Raw genomic sequence first — 15,707 nt, 5'->3', positions numbered from 1 at the left:
TCAAAGCAACAGATCTGCCAAGCAGAGAGTTTTGACTATTTGTGAGAAGCAGCTTTTCAAAGCAAAATATACATCATGTCACTTAAAACAGGAGGGTAACAGACATCAGGGAGCGCTCTGGCCCCGGATGATCTTTCCTTCTCTTCTGCAGATTCCCTTGAGGAAGGTTAGTCAGAGAGGCAGGCTTGCCAACAGGATTCGAGGAGGTGACTGAAGAGCTGTGAGATGTTTCTAGCTTTGTCTTATTGAAGTTTCCCCTCTCGGTTTTATAGCAGTGCTGCAGAATGCACGACTGTAAGGGAAGCCTGGTGCAGGTCAGCCTGGTGCAGGTCAGCTTGGGGAGCAGCAGCAGCCTCAGCTCACTGCAGGAACACAGTATGCAACTGCCAATAGCACGGATGTCTGTTTGAACACAGAGCCCTGGGGATGGCTGCATCTTAAAGCAGGAAGCTCAGACCTGCAGGAGTCAGAGAAGGACTCGGGGTCATGTCCTCTCCCAGCTCTCCTCTGGTGACACACCGTCTCCATAGGCAACTACAGAGAAGAGACCAAACATCTTCCATCCACACCCGCAGACACCAACTTGGGTTTGGATGCAGGGAAGATATCAGGAAGCACAGCGAGCTGGCAGTTGAAGCAGAGGCGTTGGTGTCGGGTGCTTCAGGTTCTATTTTTGACTTGGACCAACCATTTCTTTTTGATTCAGCTTCCCATCTGCGAGATGGAAAATAAGGCTGCCTGCGGGTGGATGGCTCTGCTGAGGGCAGGGCTGCCAGCAGATGATGCTTTGTTGAATTCTGCTTTGTTCTGCCCTGCTTTGCTGCCTGCATCCCTTCTGTGCATTCCTGGGCTGAGGATGGAGAAGGGTCGCAGCATCCAAAGACAGAACTCATGTCAGGTGGGACTCTGCACTGTTACAGCACGGCCTGGGGCCTTCTGCTGCAGCATCTGATGTGCAAAGCTTCAACCGCTGCCCTTTGGGTGAGCCAGAGTGGCTGCAGGGCCAGAGAAGTACACTGAAAGGAGCTGCAGCCTTTGTGTAAAGCACTTTCATTGCTGTCCAAAGGCACAGATCTGAGGCACAAGGCATGGTGGAGTCACCATCCCTGGAGGTGTTCAAGGACCACGGAGGTGTGACACTGAGGGACGTGGTTTAGTGGGCACGGTGGGGCTGGGCTGATGGTTGGATGTGCTGATCTTAGTGGTCTTCTCCAGCCCTCATGATTCTATAACTCCATGGCCCAGCACCATCTGCTTCCATCTCATGTCTCCAGCTCTAATCAGCAGCAGATGGGTGGTGAAGGCCAAGTGACAGCCATCAGCTCAGCGCTCCCTTCCTGCCTCTGAGTGCAGAGCTCCCGCAGGCTGCAGGTGCCTTCAATTTGCAGCATCCCCCAGACCTCCTGGCAACCATAATGGGCTTCCTCCTTTTTTTTTTCCCAGGAAGTACCTCCAACTCCCCTCGTTCCTCTTGCAGCACTGACAGCTGCTAGAACGTGACTTAAGGGAGCCTGTCCCTTCCAGAGCCCCAACCCAGAGCCGCATCTGTGCCGAGCAGAAGGTGAGATCCACGCTCGGTGTTTTCCTCCCTGCTCTTTAAGGAAGGGCGCTCCGGCTCTCAGGCAGCCGCTCCCCCCGTTCCCCAGGACCGCCGCTAGGCGGAGCGTGCCCTCCTCCCTTCCACCCTCCCGCTTCGCTTCCGCCGCGGCCGGGGCCCGACAACCAGCGGCATTTCGGTGCGGGGCGGCCCCGGAGCCGCCCCTTTGTTCGCGGGGCGGTGGGGCCGGGCTGTGCCCGCAGCGCCCGGCATCCTCCTTCCTCCTCCTCCTCCTTCTTCTTCCTCCCCCTCCTCCAATCATCGCAGCTCCCTCCGGCGCGCAGGGAGTGGCACGGCGGCCGCCCGGCAGGGCTGCGGGCTGCGGGAGGTAAGGGGGAACCGCGGGCTGGGGATGGGGCAGCCCCAACAAAGGAGGGCTGGATGGATGGATGGATGGATAGATGGATGGATGGATGGATGAATGGGGCTCGGGCTCATCTCCGGGGCTGGGCGCTGTCAGCACGGATCGCGGCAGAAGGATCTGTCTCGCTGTAGCATTGTCCTTGGGTCTGGGAGGGAAAGGCACCGTCCTCGTTACGCGCTGTATGCCGGGGCTGCGCTGCGCTGCGCGCTCCGGGTGGGGCCGTACTGCCGTGCCGTACTGCCGTGCTGAGCCCCCGCTGTGCGCCCACCTGGGAACGGCCCGAGCGGAGCGTTGGGGCGGCGGCGGCCCCGTGGCCCTGCGCGGCTCCGGTGCTGAGCGATGGAGATCGGGGTGGGCGTCAGCATCGAGCGCCGAGCGAGTTCGGGCTTTGCAGCGGGAGGACTGTTTTTCTTTTGTCTCCGGCTGCTGGCTGGGCTGGGTCTCCCCGCTGCCTTTTTGTTCTGATATAACCCAGCTATCGACGTGGGCTATAGGAGTGGCTGCGGAGGGATTATTTTTGTTTGCAGCAAGGAGATGTGCTCCTGCGTGCTGCTGGGGGATGGCAGCACACATCCCGGGCGGACCGAGCGGCTCCTGGGCTGCCTTTGCCTCCTGGCCCGTAGCGCCGAGCTGGGGGAGCCGGGGCAGAGGCGTGGTGCTATCTCGGGGTATCCGGGCGGCTGCAGTTGCAGTAGGGGAGAGCTGGGAGACAAAGCGCTGTCAGTGCTGCTTCTGTTGCTCTGTGTCAGCCTCAAAGGGCTGCAAAGCCCGGCTCGGGAGCAGAGCATCCTGCTGGAGTGGATGGCGAGTTTCATTGCTGCTGGCTTGAAGGTTTCCATGGGGGGGGGGGGGGGGGGGGGCGTGACTTGTGTTTTGAGAATGGGTCGGTGCGTGGCCATGTATACTCAGGGTGGATATACCTGCATACACACAGCCACGTTTGTCAGCCTTGCCCCTTTTCCTACCCCTGCTGGGCTGCGTTCTCCCACTCAGTGGTGCTTCAGGGCCTCTTCAGCCCCCCTGCCCTGCTGGGGAGGGGATGCTTGCAGCATAACACAGCTCCTTGCCTTGGGCTTAACTTGGGTCATTTTAAGAAATGACCTACCTGCTGCTACAGCCTTCTGGGATGAAGGAGGAGCTGTGTGCTGGCAGAAAGGTGCCAGCAATCCTAGGGCTTCAAAGCACGGCGCTGCCTCAAAGCGCTGCCACCAACTGCTGCAGCGTGGCAGAGGTTGCACTGCAGCCAGTTTGTTTCAGGGGCACACGTGTGAACAGCATGCCTTCAGTTAGGGGAAAACCTGAGTGTCTCAGGGGTGCTTCTAGGGTAAGCACAGCCTGGGTTGCCTGCTGAGGCCAAGGGCTGTGCCTGCTGCCCTTCTTCGGCCTCCTGCTGCCTGTGGCCCTGGAGGTGCTGTAATTTAGGCCAGCAAGGAGTGTTCCTGGTGCTGTTCCTCTTTCTCTCTCTCTCGGAAGAAATGATGAAGAACTTGGAAGGGTTTCCCAGTGCGGAGGGATGCGTAAGGGCTTGTACTCTGCGCATCTCTGGGTGGTGATATGGGGAAGGGCAGGCTTTCACCTCCTGAGGTTGCTGGCTTTATTTTGCAAATGCTTTCTCTATCCGTGGAAGTTGAGAGGGAACAAGTATATCTCGTGTTCTTGTCATGTTCCTGATGAGGATAAGAGGCAGTCTATAAAGCAGGCTCCAGGTGCTCGCCAGCAGTACTGCTTTGCAGAGTGCACGGCAGCATTGATACAGTGAGTCGAAGAGCCCACAGGCAGGCATTGGGACCTGAGCATGACTTGTTGCTCACCTACATCAGACATTGGTGTGGGCTCAGCTCAGAGAGAGCTATTTCTCAAAAACCAGATCTCAGTAATGCCTTGTGACCTCTTTCCCCCTCTGTCTCCCAGGGGAGCACGAGAACAGCCATGGAAGCTGCTGATAAGGGGCAAGCAAATGCTTCCTGCTGCTGTGTTAGATGGCTGGCAGTGCCTGCCTGTTGTATCACTGCTTGGTGTGACTGGGAACGTGGAGCCCAGCAGGGCTGGGGCCTTGTGGTACACCTGGCTTTGTGACACCTGAATCAGAGCTGCTGATAAGGAGGGCAAACTGCCGGAGCTCACTTTGGGAGCACAGAGCGAACGCTTTGTTGAGCCGCGGTGTGAAATGGGACAAATTCAATTCGCTTTATTCGTGTTTGGGTTTAACTTCTCACTCTCGTATTTGCTGTAAGCCAGCAGTGGAAAAATGACTTCACCACCGCATGTGACCGAGTCTGGCACCTCCACGTCACACTTTAATGCTGTTTCTGGAAAAAAAAAAACCCCAAAGAAACCTCACTTTAACAAAGAAGGAAGGCAGGATTCCTGCATCGGGGCTGCGTGGATTCCCATGACGTGGCACTGTTCTTCATTTTACAAACGAGTGAGATGGTGTCCATAAAATAGCTGCGGTTGCTTCAGACAGAGCATGAGCCAAGAAGTGAAGAAACAGCACTGAGCATCGTCATGTTTTGCTGTCAGTTCTAGGGTGCTGGGATCGAATGCGATGCTGACCTGAGCTGGGCGACTCGTTTGTTTATTTTGGGGGTTCGTGTTCTCAGCTCTCCCTCAGTGACTCCATCTGTGCCTGGGACAGCCAACTGTTTATGCCGAAGAAGCGTTTATACTCTATGATCAATCAGAACGACTTCCCAAGTCTTTTGTGTGCTGATAGAGGTGGGGAACGGTCCATCCCCGCTCTGTGATCGTGGGGAAATCCTTTCCATCTCTCTATCAGCTCCTCCCAGCTGCGTGGTGTTGCAGCTCTCACTGCTTTGAGGTCTGAGGATGAAAACTGTGGGTGTTGGATATGCAGAGCTCCGGGTTGAGGAGCTTCGAATCCTCCTGTGCTCCCCCATGCAGTTTCTTTAAGGAAGGTAATGCAAGTAAAAGTGCATTGCTTGTCCTGCAGCTCTTGCTCGATGGTAATCCAGTTGGATTTTACCTTGTGTAGTGCAGGGGAAGCATACATGGGTGTTGGTTACACCAGAAGGAGTTCACCAACACCTGGGGTGGTGAAAACCCCATGGGGTGATCTGACCCATCTGTCTGCCCCGGATCCCTTTCCCTGCCTTATCTGTTCTCCTTCCACTGACAAATTCCTCCCCCGTTATTTGTTGCATCATGCTTTGGGAACGCTGGTGTCTGCCAATTAGTGCTGGAAACTTCTCAGCAGTGCTGCCAGGCGGGGAGCAGCCTCTTGTTGCAGCAAGCAGTGCTTTCCCAGCCCTGCAAATGCTCCCATTCACGACCTGCAGTCACATCCCTGCAGCAGAAACTGTAGTGTTGGGAGAAGCCCTGGGAAAGGAGGCTTCTCCTGGAAGGTGCCAAGAGGCAGCTGTGCCCTGAGATGTGTTTAATGGGCTTTTTAGCCTCGTGTTTGCTCGCTGTGCAGTGTTTGTGATGCTGCCTCTGGTCAGCCCCCTGCATGAAGCCCATGCTGGTGGTGGAAGTGCTCCTAGCTGTGTTTAGCTGATAGCTATTTGTTTTATAACACCGAGGTCTGTGCAAACTGGAGTAGGTCAGCTATTGCAACCTTGAATAAGCACTCCTGTTTCTCTGGACTTCTTCCTCCAAGCTTGTCAACGTGGGATGTTCTAGTTGGTGATCAATCCACCAGCTATTACTAATGGAGGTTCAATGATGGACAACGTGGCACAAACCTGGAATAAGAGGCTTTTTTGCCTTTTTGTGCTTGGTTGTGTCTTCTGCTGAGCTCAACCTGCTTAATCACCTGCTGCCAGGACTTCCAGAGCCCAGGTGCCTGATGCTGGAGCCTTATGGCTGCATTGCTTAGGTGTTCCCTTTGAAGCACTATGGGAATCCCATTGGCCAAGGCCAATTGAGGAGATGTCTCAATCCATGAGATTAAACAGCCATACTGTGGCAGTTTGTTTGCTGTTGGGAGGAGCAGTAACATGTCATGTTAGGAGCATCTAAATGTGGAATAAGTTTATGTGTGATTACTTCCAGCACACAAATGTGTAAATGTCAGCCCAACGGGTGCTCCTGGGTGGGTGATTGTATGGTTCAGGTTGATGGAACTCTGTGATATATTCTGCCTTGGGGTGCCAAAAACCAGGAGAGGTTCTAGAAGAGGTAACAACTTGGTTTTTACTCTCTCTTTTGAGGTGAAACAGGACCAGACTGGATTAGAGATGCCGTGCTATTAGTCTGCATTATAAAGTGCTCAGGCTGTTGCCTGTAACCCCCTCTATGCTTGGCTAGGTGTGATCGTATCTTGGCCTGCTTAGGAAATCACAGCTGTGGTCCTGCAGTGTACCACCCCAAGCTCTCATGTCAAACCTCCCCGTGTAACACAGTGGGCAGCCATCCTGTGGCTGTGTGCGTGGCTCAGTGCCTGAAGGCATCAGGCTGCAATCTCAGCTTCTTTGCTGCTGGTACAGTCTGAAGTCAATGACAGATTGCAAGGTGTGGTGCAGGGCAGAAGGGGATAATGTAGCAGCGCTGTCTGATAAGGATCTGATTTGATCCAGCGTGCCAAAATGATGATTTTTGATCATCGATAAGGATGGGAAATGGTAGAATCATAGAATATCCGAAGTTGGAAGGGAACCATAAGGATCATCAGCTCCTGGCTCCATCCAAAGTTTGGATAAGGATTTGAGTAAGAGGTGATGCATTGTGTGCTGTGGTGTCTGTGAGCTACCTGAGCTCCTGGCTCTTCTGAGTGCAGTTGTGCTGGGGTTCCAGGTAGCAAAGAAGGAAGCCCTGACCAATGCATACTGGCCAAGAGAGTGCTGTTACCAGCCTCCCCACCACTGGTTCTGGTGGGAGCTGTGTAGGTGTTGGTGCCAGCTGTGGTCCAGGCAAGCTGCAGTGCTTGGTGAGGCTGGGGACAAAGCATGTGACATGGGGTCAGCTTCATGGGTGGGGGGCTGAGGGGGAGGGGAGAAGGGTGCTGCAGGGAATCCCTCAATGCTACCAGCACAGGGATGGGACTCTGGGTGTAAACCTGAGTTCCAGTGAGTCACAAATAAGGTGTCAGGGTGAACTTTAATGCTGTATTGAATCAAGGGCTCAACAGCGGGGAAATCCCATGACTTCAGCTCCTTCTGCAGGGCTGATGGCTGGGCTGAGTTATGGCAGCCATTGGGTCCAGTCTGAATTGCTGTTATCAGCTCTGTCCCTGCAGGATGGCAGCTCTGCCAGCTCCACGTGTGTCACTCCTTTCCCACACGAGCAATGCTGTGTTGCTGTCACACCCCTGTTATTTCTATAGGACACCGTCCCCTCCTCCAGGGCTTAACGGCTGGCAGCATGAACTCCTGCAGCTCCCAAACCTTCCCCACAAACCGGGGATGGTTTCGCTCTGTAGTAAACATGGGGTTGTTGCTATCTGCAGTGCCACTCTTCATCAGATGTTTGGCCACGGAAGGAGCTGAGCTCACCAGCACACCCACAATGACTCCAGTGCAGTCATTCACCTCAGGTCTCACTGTGTGGTTTTTAGTTATAGGATGCAGTGGGGTGCTTTTGTACGTTCCTCCTTTAGTAACCTTTGTTTTACCACTAAGGCACGGAGCGAGGAGTCCATCGGAGTGCTTAGAAGTGGTTTTAAAAAGGTGTGAAGGCTTCAAATGAAAGGCCTGCAGGCGTTCCGTGCCAGCTATTACAAAACTTGAGTGAGGAAGTAAACTCAGCGCAGGGTTGTCTTAGATGTTAATCACCTCTGGGAGATGGGAGGAAACTGTTGGCAACCAGGGAACTTTCTGGCTGAGGATTCTGGTGAGTTCTGCTGCAGCAGCATGGGAGCAGAGGGCAGGGGATGCCAGGGCTCTTGCCTTATCTGATGGCAATACAGTGCTTCCATTCCTGCTTCTCTATGGGAGGAGGAAATGTTTTCCTGGGAGAGGCCTCTGACCTTAATTAAGGACGAAGAGTCTCTTATTTCCTCTATGCTTCAGTGAAACAGAAGGGTTTAATCCTAATCCAACACATGCTGCAGGAATAGGTTTCTGATTGCTTGTTGGAAGCAGCAACTAATCAGAGAAGTGAGAAGGGATGGGATGATTGCCTGCGATCAGATGGGGCATCAGAAGGAATTAAAAGATAAAACCCCCCTTTCTTCTCAGCATCAGCTTTTCCCTTCTAGCAGGGCTGCAGTTTGGCTTTATCAGATCATGGGGTTTATGTGTACTGGATTCTTTTCCTGTCCCTTCTGCAGACCGGACTCAAACCATTCAGGCTTTGGGGTTTTGCTCTCAAGGCAAAATCCTTCTCTTAAACCCTCTCCCCCATCTTTTCAGCACAGTCAGCACTGCCATGAGCCTGGGGCACCAAATCTTAACCTGCGCTTGCCTGTGGCTTGCAGGGAAGTGGGCAGCCATGCAATGATTTTTGAGCTTGAGCTTTATGGGATGAGATTCTCAGTTTTTCTGGGGGGAATGGAGTGCAGAAAAACTTGAAAGCATGAAGTGAATGCAGCACAAATACCCAGAAACAAGAAATGAAGCAACTTTACATAACTTTAATAGGTACCACTACCTTTAGGGCAGTGATGGTTTTGTATGAGGCCTAATAAATGAATACAACACCGAAAGCTTTTTGCTTTTATCTTCTGTGCTTATTGAAGTGGTGAAGAGCTCCTTTGGGTGGACCCCCTCCTTCTGTAGCCGTTGGGTTTCAGGGATGCTCTGTTTGCAGCATTGGCACTGACCGGTGCTGGAAGTTCCTGCAACCACAGTAATGCTATGGGCAAAGTCCTGCTGAAGGCTCTGAGATATAGAGCCAGAACATAGGTAGGAAGTTTGGATCCTGCATTTATGCTTAACTCTCCTGGATGTGCATGCAAGGGATATTCCAAACCCAGGTGCTGCCGAGCTCAGCTATGCGTTGTTTGGCATCGTGTGAGGTTATTTCTCTCTCCTTCCATTTCTCCACGTGGAGTGGCTGTTATTACATCGTCAGCAGCTGAAGGTGGAATTCCTGGACTTCCCAGGCTTTGTCTTTATTATTAATGCAAGAATCTCTGTGCACGCAGCCACGCAACTGCATCATTCTACAGCAGCCCTGCAAATGGCTGGAACTCTCTTTGTGCTCCTTCTGCTTGTATATGTGCTCCCATAGGGCTGTGTACAGAACCCCCGGGGTTGCTCATCCTCAGCATTCACGTGCAGAAAGCTGGCTGAGTGTTTGAAATAACACACAAGCGACTGCATCACAAAACATCATCTGAGATGGAAGTGGGTAAAAGCAGACTTCATTGTGTGAACCTTTTTGTACCCCAGGAGTTGCTTTAGGAATTGCTGATAATGTGCATCAGTTGTTTTCGTTCAGTAGGTGGAGGAGAGTTTCCTTCTAGGGAGCGTGTTGGGTTTGAGGATCTGCTTTGTTGCTATGGCCATCTCGAATGGGATGGTGTCGCATGTGGCAAATGGGTACCCATGTGCCTTGCTGAGGGCAGGAGGGGTGGGTAAAGCAGAGAAACTTGAAGACGACCCTTTTTCAGCCTTGGCAATATAGGTTTTGTTTCCAACCCCTCTACCCTATGTGAGAAATAACTGGGATCTCAGCACCTCCTGCTGCTTCTATGTGTTTGACCTGTGCTGTTATGATGCCTGGCCCATCTTGCAGGTGCTTCGTGTATCCAGTTATATCAGTCCTGGTGAGAGGTGCTTTCTGAGCATCCATCTGCATTTAGCTGAGAGCTGTTCTTGAATCTGAGCCCGGGTGACTCAGATTTGGCCGTCTCCTTCTCTGATGGGAAGAGGGAGAACAGAATGTTTTGGTCATTTGGAGCAGCTTTCGTATTGTGCATTCCTGGGATGGTTCTTTGTTGTGGGAACACACAAAGCCATTCATCCTGGTATGACAAGACTGCAGGAAGAATCCAGTGGGGATCTTGAAGACCTTTGTGATCTGCATCATCTTTGAAGAAGAAGAAAAACAAAATAAGCTGAAGTGGCCCCTGAGTGTTTATAGGGGCAGATATTTTTAGGTATTTTTTTTTTGTGGTGGCTTTTTTTTTTTTAACCTCGTGGCAGGAGAAAATCTCATTTCCGTGAAGTTAACACTGGAATGTTAAACTTGTACAGATGATAGAAGAAATAGGAGCAAATGGCTCAAGTGTTTCTTATGTCCCACGCAGCAGTATGCTTGTGTGTGCTCAGAGCTCTAAGAGCAGCAGTTGGGGCGCTGAGGATGCAGTACAGGAGCTCAGAGCAAGTTGTTATCTCTAATGGAGCAGAACAGTGCCCTGCGGAGCTGCCGGCCCACGTCCCAGCCTGGGATGTGACTGCAGGATGAAAGCTGCACTGCTTGGGTCTTAGCATCATAGTGTGATTGGGTTTGAAGAGGCCTTAGGGATCGCCCAGTTTCAACCCCATGCCGTGATAGGGTTGTCCTCCAGCAGATCAGGTTGCCCAGGGCTCCATCCCAACCTGGCCTTTTCAGTGCTCCCAAAGATGGGGCATCCACTGCTTCTTTGGGCAGTCTGTTCCAGTGCCTCACCACTCTCTGAGTAAAGAATTTCCTCCTAACGTCTAACCTCAGTTTCCCATGTTTTAGCTTAAAGAGGCTTGGATGACTCAGGGCAGGCTGGGTGAGGATAATGACCTGATGCTGTAACTCAGGAATGCCCAGACTGAAGTACTGGGGTGGCACACAGGGTGGCACCTTGGGCACTTCTTGAATTTGTTGTGTGGCATGGAGCCCTGTGGGTATGGATGTGCATGGGCTGTGCAGTGGAATAAAAGCAGCTCTCTGTTTGCAGAGTAGCTTAATTAGCAGCCTGTGGAGTTTTGGTTTTTCAGCGCTGGTATGTTGAAAGCAAATGTGTTTGCATTTATGTTTCTGGCAAAAATATAATGCAATGGGAATGCACCTCCTCTTATTCCCTCCCACCCCAATAAATAAAATCCAGTCTACCTGAGTAGGAAAGCTTTGAGTATCTCCAGAGAAGGACACTCCCCCACCTCTGGGCAGCCCATTCCACGGCTCTGTTACCCCTCACAGTGAAGAAATATTTCCTCATGTTCAGATGGAACTTCTGTGTTCCAGTTTGTGCCCGTTGCCCCTTGTTCTGTCATTGGGTGCCATTGAGAAAAGCCTGGCCCCATCCACTCAATTCCTGTCCTTTGGATATCGATAAACTCTGATCAGATCCCCTCTCCACCTTCTCTTCTCCAGGCAAACAGCCCCAGGGCTCTCAGCCTTTCCCCCTACAGGAGATGCTCCAGGCCCCCATCATCCTTACACTCTCTCCAGCAGTTCCCTCTTACTTGAACTGAGGAGCCCAGAACTGCACACAGCTCTCCAGATGTGCCCTCCCCAGGGCAGAGCAGAGCAGGAGGATCACCTCCCTTGCCCTTCTGGCCATGCTCCTTTAATGCACCCTAAGTACCATTGACCTTCATGGCCACCAGGGCGCCCTGCTGGCTCATGGTCACCGTGTTGGCCGCCAGGACACCCAGATCCCTCTCTGCTCCCTCCCTCCCCGATCTCCTCTTGTTATTCCCTCATCTCTAACCCGGTGTGGGATGGCTGACTTACTGCTGAAACACTCTTTGTTGTCTCAGCATTCCAGGAGATTTCGGGAACAGTTTGGGGATTTTTCCTTTGGTTTTTTTTTCCCATCTCTGTCTGCCTGTGGCTCTCCCTGGAGAGCTGCCAGCCCTCCCCTCGCTCTGCCTGTGCTGGGATCCTTACTCACTCCTTAATCACTTCCCATCCCAGCCATTGCACTTCTCCCCTCGCAGCATCTGTAAGACTTTGCTACATCCGTTCTCTCAAATGATGCATGCGTGAGGCTGTCTCATCCCATGGCCCAGACCTGGGTGTCCTCAACTCCTGGCTGTGCTGCTGTTCCCTTTGCAGTTTGTTGCCATTCTCCCCGTCTCGCTCTGCTGCCACCTCCTTCTGCCCACATCCCTGCTCAGTCCGCCAACCATAGCTTCCTTTTTGCTGATAGTCTCATTTTTTAATTGTTTTTCTTTACCCATTCAGAATGTTTTTGCATTTTTTCAGTAACTTAGTCATTTCCTTTGTTTTTCTTTTTTTTTTTTTCCTCATTGCCATCAAACTTTCTGCTTGAAAAGTTCGGTGCTTGTTAATGCTGCGTAGTCACATTTGGATGCCTTATTCCCTTTGCCTACCAGGAAGGCATGGGGGAAGCCTTGTTCTCTCTACCAAGATTGGAGACTTATCCTTAATGGAAGGAGCTAAAAGCCCAGTCATGAATGTTGACCTGTTCCTTACTCCTCATGTTGGTTTGGAGGAGCTGCCCTGAAGTAGTGTGAACATGGGGAACATGCAGTGCAGGGGGTTGTGATGCCCCTTTGGGGAAGGCCCTTGCAGTACAGGAGAAGTGGGTCTTGGCTAACTGGCCTAGAGTGGTCATGGGCATGGGTTGATGGTTGGACTAGATGATCTTAATTGGTCTTTCCAGCCTTCAAGACTGCGTATTCTAATGGATGAGATAAGACTTTAGAATTTGAAGAAGAGCAACAGTCTCAATCTGAATTTGAATCCTTGTTTGGTTCTGAGAGAAGCTTCTGCTCTAACCTAGGTCTCCAGGTTGGAGGTTACTTAGCGGGATTAAGGAAAAGGCTGTAATGTGAAAATGGGAGGCAAAGGAAATCCTCCCTCATTTTACAGGTGCAGAAAAGAAAGATCACATCACCTAACTGACCCTTGTGGGGATGTGACCCTAGAGCTGGGCACTGCTTTCTGCAAGCCTGTCTGTGCTCTCCCACCCGTTCTCTGTCTTATTTCTCAACTCTCTGACTTCCTTGTGCTCTTCCCTCCCTAGGTCTGTGGCGATGGAAGAACAGACCCAGCATCGAGGAGCCTGAGCACTGACAGCAGGACAGCACTTGGAGACACTGGTAGCACCAACCCGAGATACAGAGGCAGCAGCCATGCTGAAGCCAAGTGGACTTAAAATCCCTGGCAGGGCAGGGAAGCACTCCAGCCCAGTGGGACGGGCATCAGGGACGGCAGCAGCGACCGTCACCACTGGTACAAAGGAAGGTAAGAACTCCACCCATGAGGGCATGAGCTGAGCCAAGTGATGACCAGGTTTAAAGGCAAAGACCCAGTGGTGCTCAATAGGATGAGAAGTTGCTCATCTTGTTAGGAGGCTGGTCTTGAGCATGGATCAAAACAAATATGAAGGGGTGGTTAGTTGTCCTCCCTTGTCCAACTGATATCTCCTGTCTGGATTGTTTAGGTGTGGGTGTGACTGCTCTGGCAGTTGGACATGGCCACAAAGCATGGGGTTCCCAACATGCGTAGCCTCCAACCCAAGTTTGGGCAGATTTGGTTGACAGTGTTTTCTTGGCCAAAAGGTTGCACTGGTGTGGTGCTGTGAGACAGAGAGGGAATTGTATGTAGAAGGACGCATACATTAAAATTTGAAGAGCTGGTAATACTTGTGCAGACAGGAACCTCACCCTGGGCCCTCTTAAGCATTGTCCTATAGCCATTGCTTCTGGCCTGTGGTAATATTTTAGTGAGAACAAGGCACTGAAGGTAATTTGTCCTGTGCTAGTTATCCCAAATTAGTGCCTTTGTTTCAACAGAATCATTGGAAGCACTGGGATATCAACAGAGATTTATCTAGACACACATACATGTCTTATTGTCCATTTATCTGTATATATAAGCTGTACAGACTGCTGTGTGAGTTATACTTCAAAAGGGTTTGTGTGTTGTTTAGCATTTTTTCTGGCTGTTTTGACTGCTGTGGCTTTTGTTTTGCTTCTTGAATATGTGGGGTCTTTGCATGGAATGCCTCTGCTCGATGTTGAGCAAACTTGGCTGTGCTTTGTTATCACATGGCAGGGGCTGTGCTCTGCTCGTGGGCATACGTCGTCTCTGCTATTCTTTCTTTGAACAACACTGTAAAAACCACAGTTTCAACTTGTCTTTGCTACGTGTGCAAGGTGTTGTTTGAAGGGCTGGTGACCACATGAGATTGTGGGCTGAAGTAGAGATCCTTCCCCATAGTACAACACTGTAGGGAATGCAGCGTCACTATCATTTCTCAGCTGGTGACTTGACTCTATTGGTTCTTAATATTAGAGTCATTTCTTAATTTAGCATCCAAATCAAAGGAAATAAAAGCCTCCTTATCTGTCTGCTAGGTGGATGCTCAGGTTGACGAAGGAAATTCTTAGGGTAAGGATCATGTGTTTATTCTGAAGTTGTTCCCCAGATCCATTTCTGTATTTCCCCCATTTTTTTCCTCCTTGCTGCATGTCTGTGGCTGAGAAATGAACTCTCAGGACTCAAAGTGACTAATTGCCACTGGGTGTGAATCTCTCAAGGCACGGTGAATCGATAGTTGTGCTTGGTGTGGAGCTGCTTTCAGTTGGGCTTTATCCTAAGGAAAGCTGAGGGGGCAGACCCCAGGCCTCTCTCTTCCCTCTGAGGCTTTGCACAGAAGCGTCCCAGCAAACACAGCGCGTGTGTTGCAGGATGAAGGAGTCATTGCAGAGGGCAGCACGGGGGGCTGATGGGACTGCTGTGCTGAATGCAGCACTTGTTTGCTGCAGCCTTTGTGCCTTGTTCAGCTACAGCACTCTGCCAGCATGGGATGCTCAGCAAAGCCTGGGGCAGAGTCATCGCTGGGTGGCAGGGCCCAGCCACAGTACAGGCAACAATGAGGGGAAGAAAGAAGTCTCCAAAGCTTGAATTGCAATTGCGGAAGAGAAGCACAGATCTGTTATAGTGCAGAATTAAAATGCAACGGTGCACAGTCTGTTGGCTCTGAGCTGCCTTCGGTAACATGGGGCTGGCTCAGAAAGGCCCTGTATATGGATTGAGTCTTCCAAATGGGCAATTAAGAGAAGGTGTTCGTTCTTCAGTTGCACCCAAGAGTTGTCAGTAAACCATTTGATGCAAATATATATGGGGAAGCTTCAACTTGTCTTCCTCGTGCCTTCCCATGAGCCCATCAGTCTTGTCTGCAAAAGTGGTAGGAAATATGCTGCCTTTTATTCTTAGTCTGGAATATGCACAGGTGCTTTGATTGCCTCTTTTGCTGCTATTCTGTTCACGTTCTCCTGTAGGAAGTCAAGAGTCTCTCATCCATCTCTCATTTCTTCCTTTTCCAGGCACTGGAGATGCACATTGTTGAGTGCTTCCATGTACACCTGGCAGCTCACATCTTACATAACAAAAAATGATTGCTAGAAATGTGAGATGTGTCTGCATGCATGCATATATTCACAGCTCATGGCTTTGTGTCTTTGTGAAGACCCCATATGACATAGTCATAGCATGTCAGGAAAAATGGGCATGGCCTATCTGAGTTTTGCCCTGGACGCTCTCACTCTGGTTCCATGGTTTCTTACCACCTCTTCGTCATTGAACTTCCTCAGTGTGGGGATTTACTGCAGCTCCTGCCTGACCTGATGCTTGGGAAGGTCTGAGGGCTTTTTGTGGTCTATTTAAGTTGGAACTGAATGGGTATTTCCACTGAAAGTCAGCAGGAGAGAGGCACCTGGCATGGGCTCTTGGAAAACGTCTGCCTCAATGAGTGGTGTCCATGCTGACTCTCCCCCTCCTTTTCTCTTCCATAAGGCTGAAACAATGGAAAAAAAATAAGTTTTACTTTGTTCTGGTGACTGTTTTCCTTAAAACCAGACTGAAAATTCATCTCTAGCTGTGTGAGGGCAGGATTTCCCACACGTCTTGGCCTATTCTATGTGCTTCAACTAAAGAACGTTGCTGCCTTCA

At 51.1% G+C, this 15,707-nt stretch overlaps 1 protein-coding gene across 3 annotated transcripts in view; it reads left to right on the top strand.

Annotated features, from left to right (window-relative positions):
- The first annotated feature begins 1,701 nt into the window (after positions 1 to 1,701).
- Positions 1,702 to 15,707, top strand: part of CLIP2 (CAP-GLY domain containing linker protein 2) — a 59,518-nt gene continuing 45,512 nt past the window's right edge. For all 3 annotated transcript variants that reach the window (XR_005841061.2, XM_015295959.4, XM_015295957.4), the window contains exons 1-2: positions 1,702 to 1,925; positions 12,775 to 12,995. Coding sequence is in view for 2 of the 3 variants with exons in the window: in XM_015295959.4 (XP_015151445.1) it covers positions 12,884 to 12,995 (112 nt within the window). In the remaining variant the exon portion in view is untranslated. The remainder of the gene's footprint in view (positions 1,926 to 12,774; positions 12,996 to 15,707) is intronic.

Source organism: Gallus gallus, chromosome 19 (genome assembly GCF_016699485.2).
Source record: "Gallus gallus isolate bGalGal1 chromosome 19, bGalGal1.mat.broiler.GRCg7b, whole genome shotgun sequence".
In the NCBI taxonomy this organism is placed as follows: domain Eukaryota; kingdom Metazoa; phylum Chordata; class Aves; order Galliformes; family Phasianidae; genus Gallus; species Gallus gallus.
This window is presented reverse-complemented; position numbering and strand designations above follow the sequence as displayed.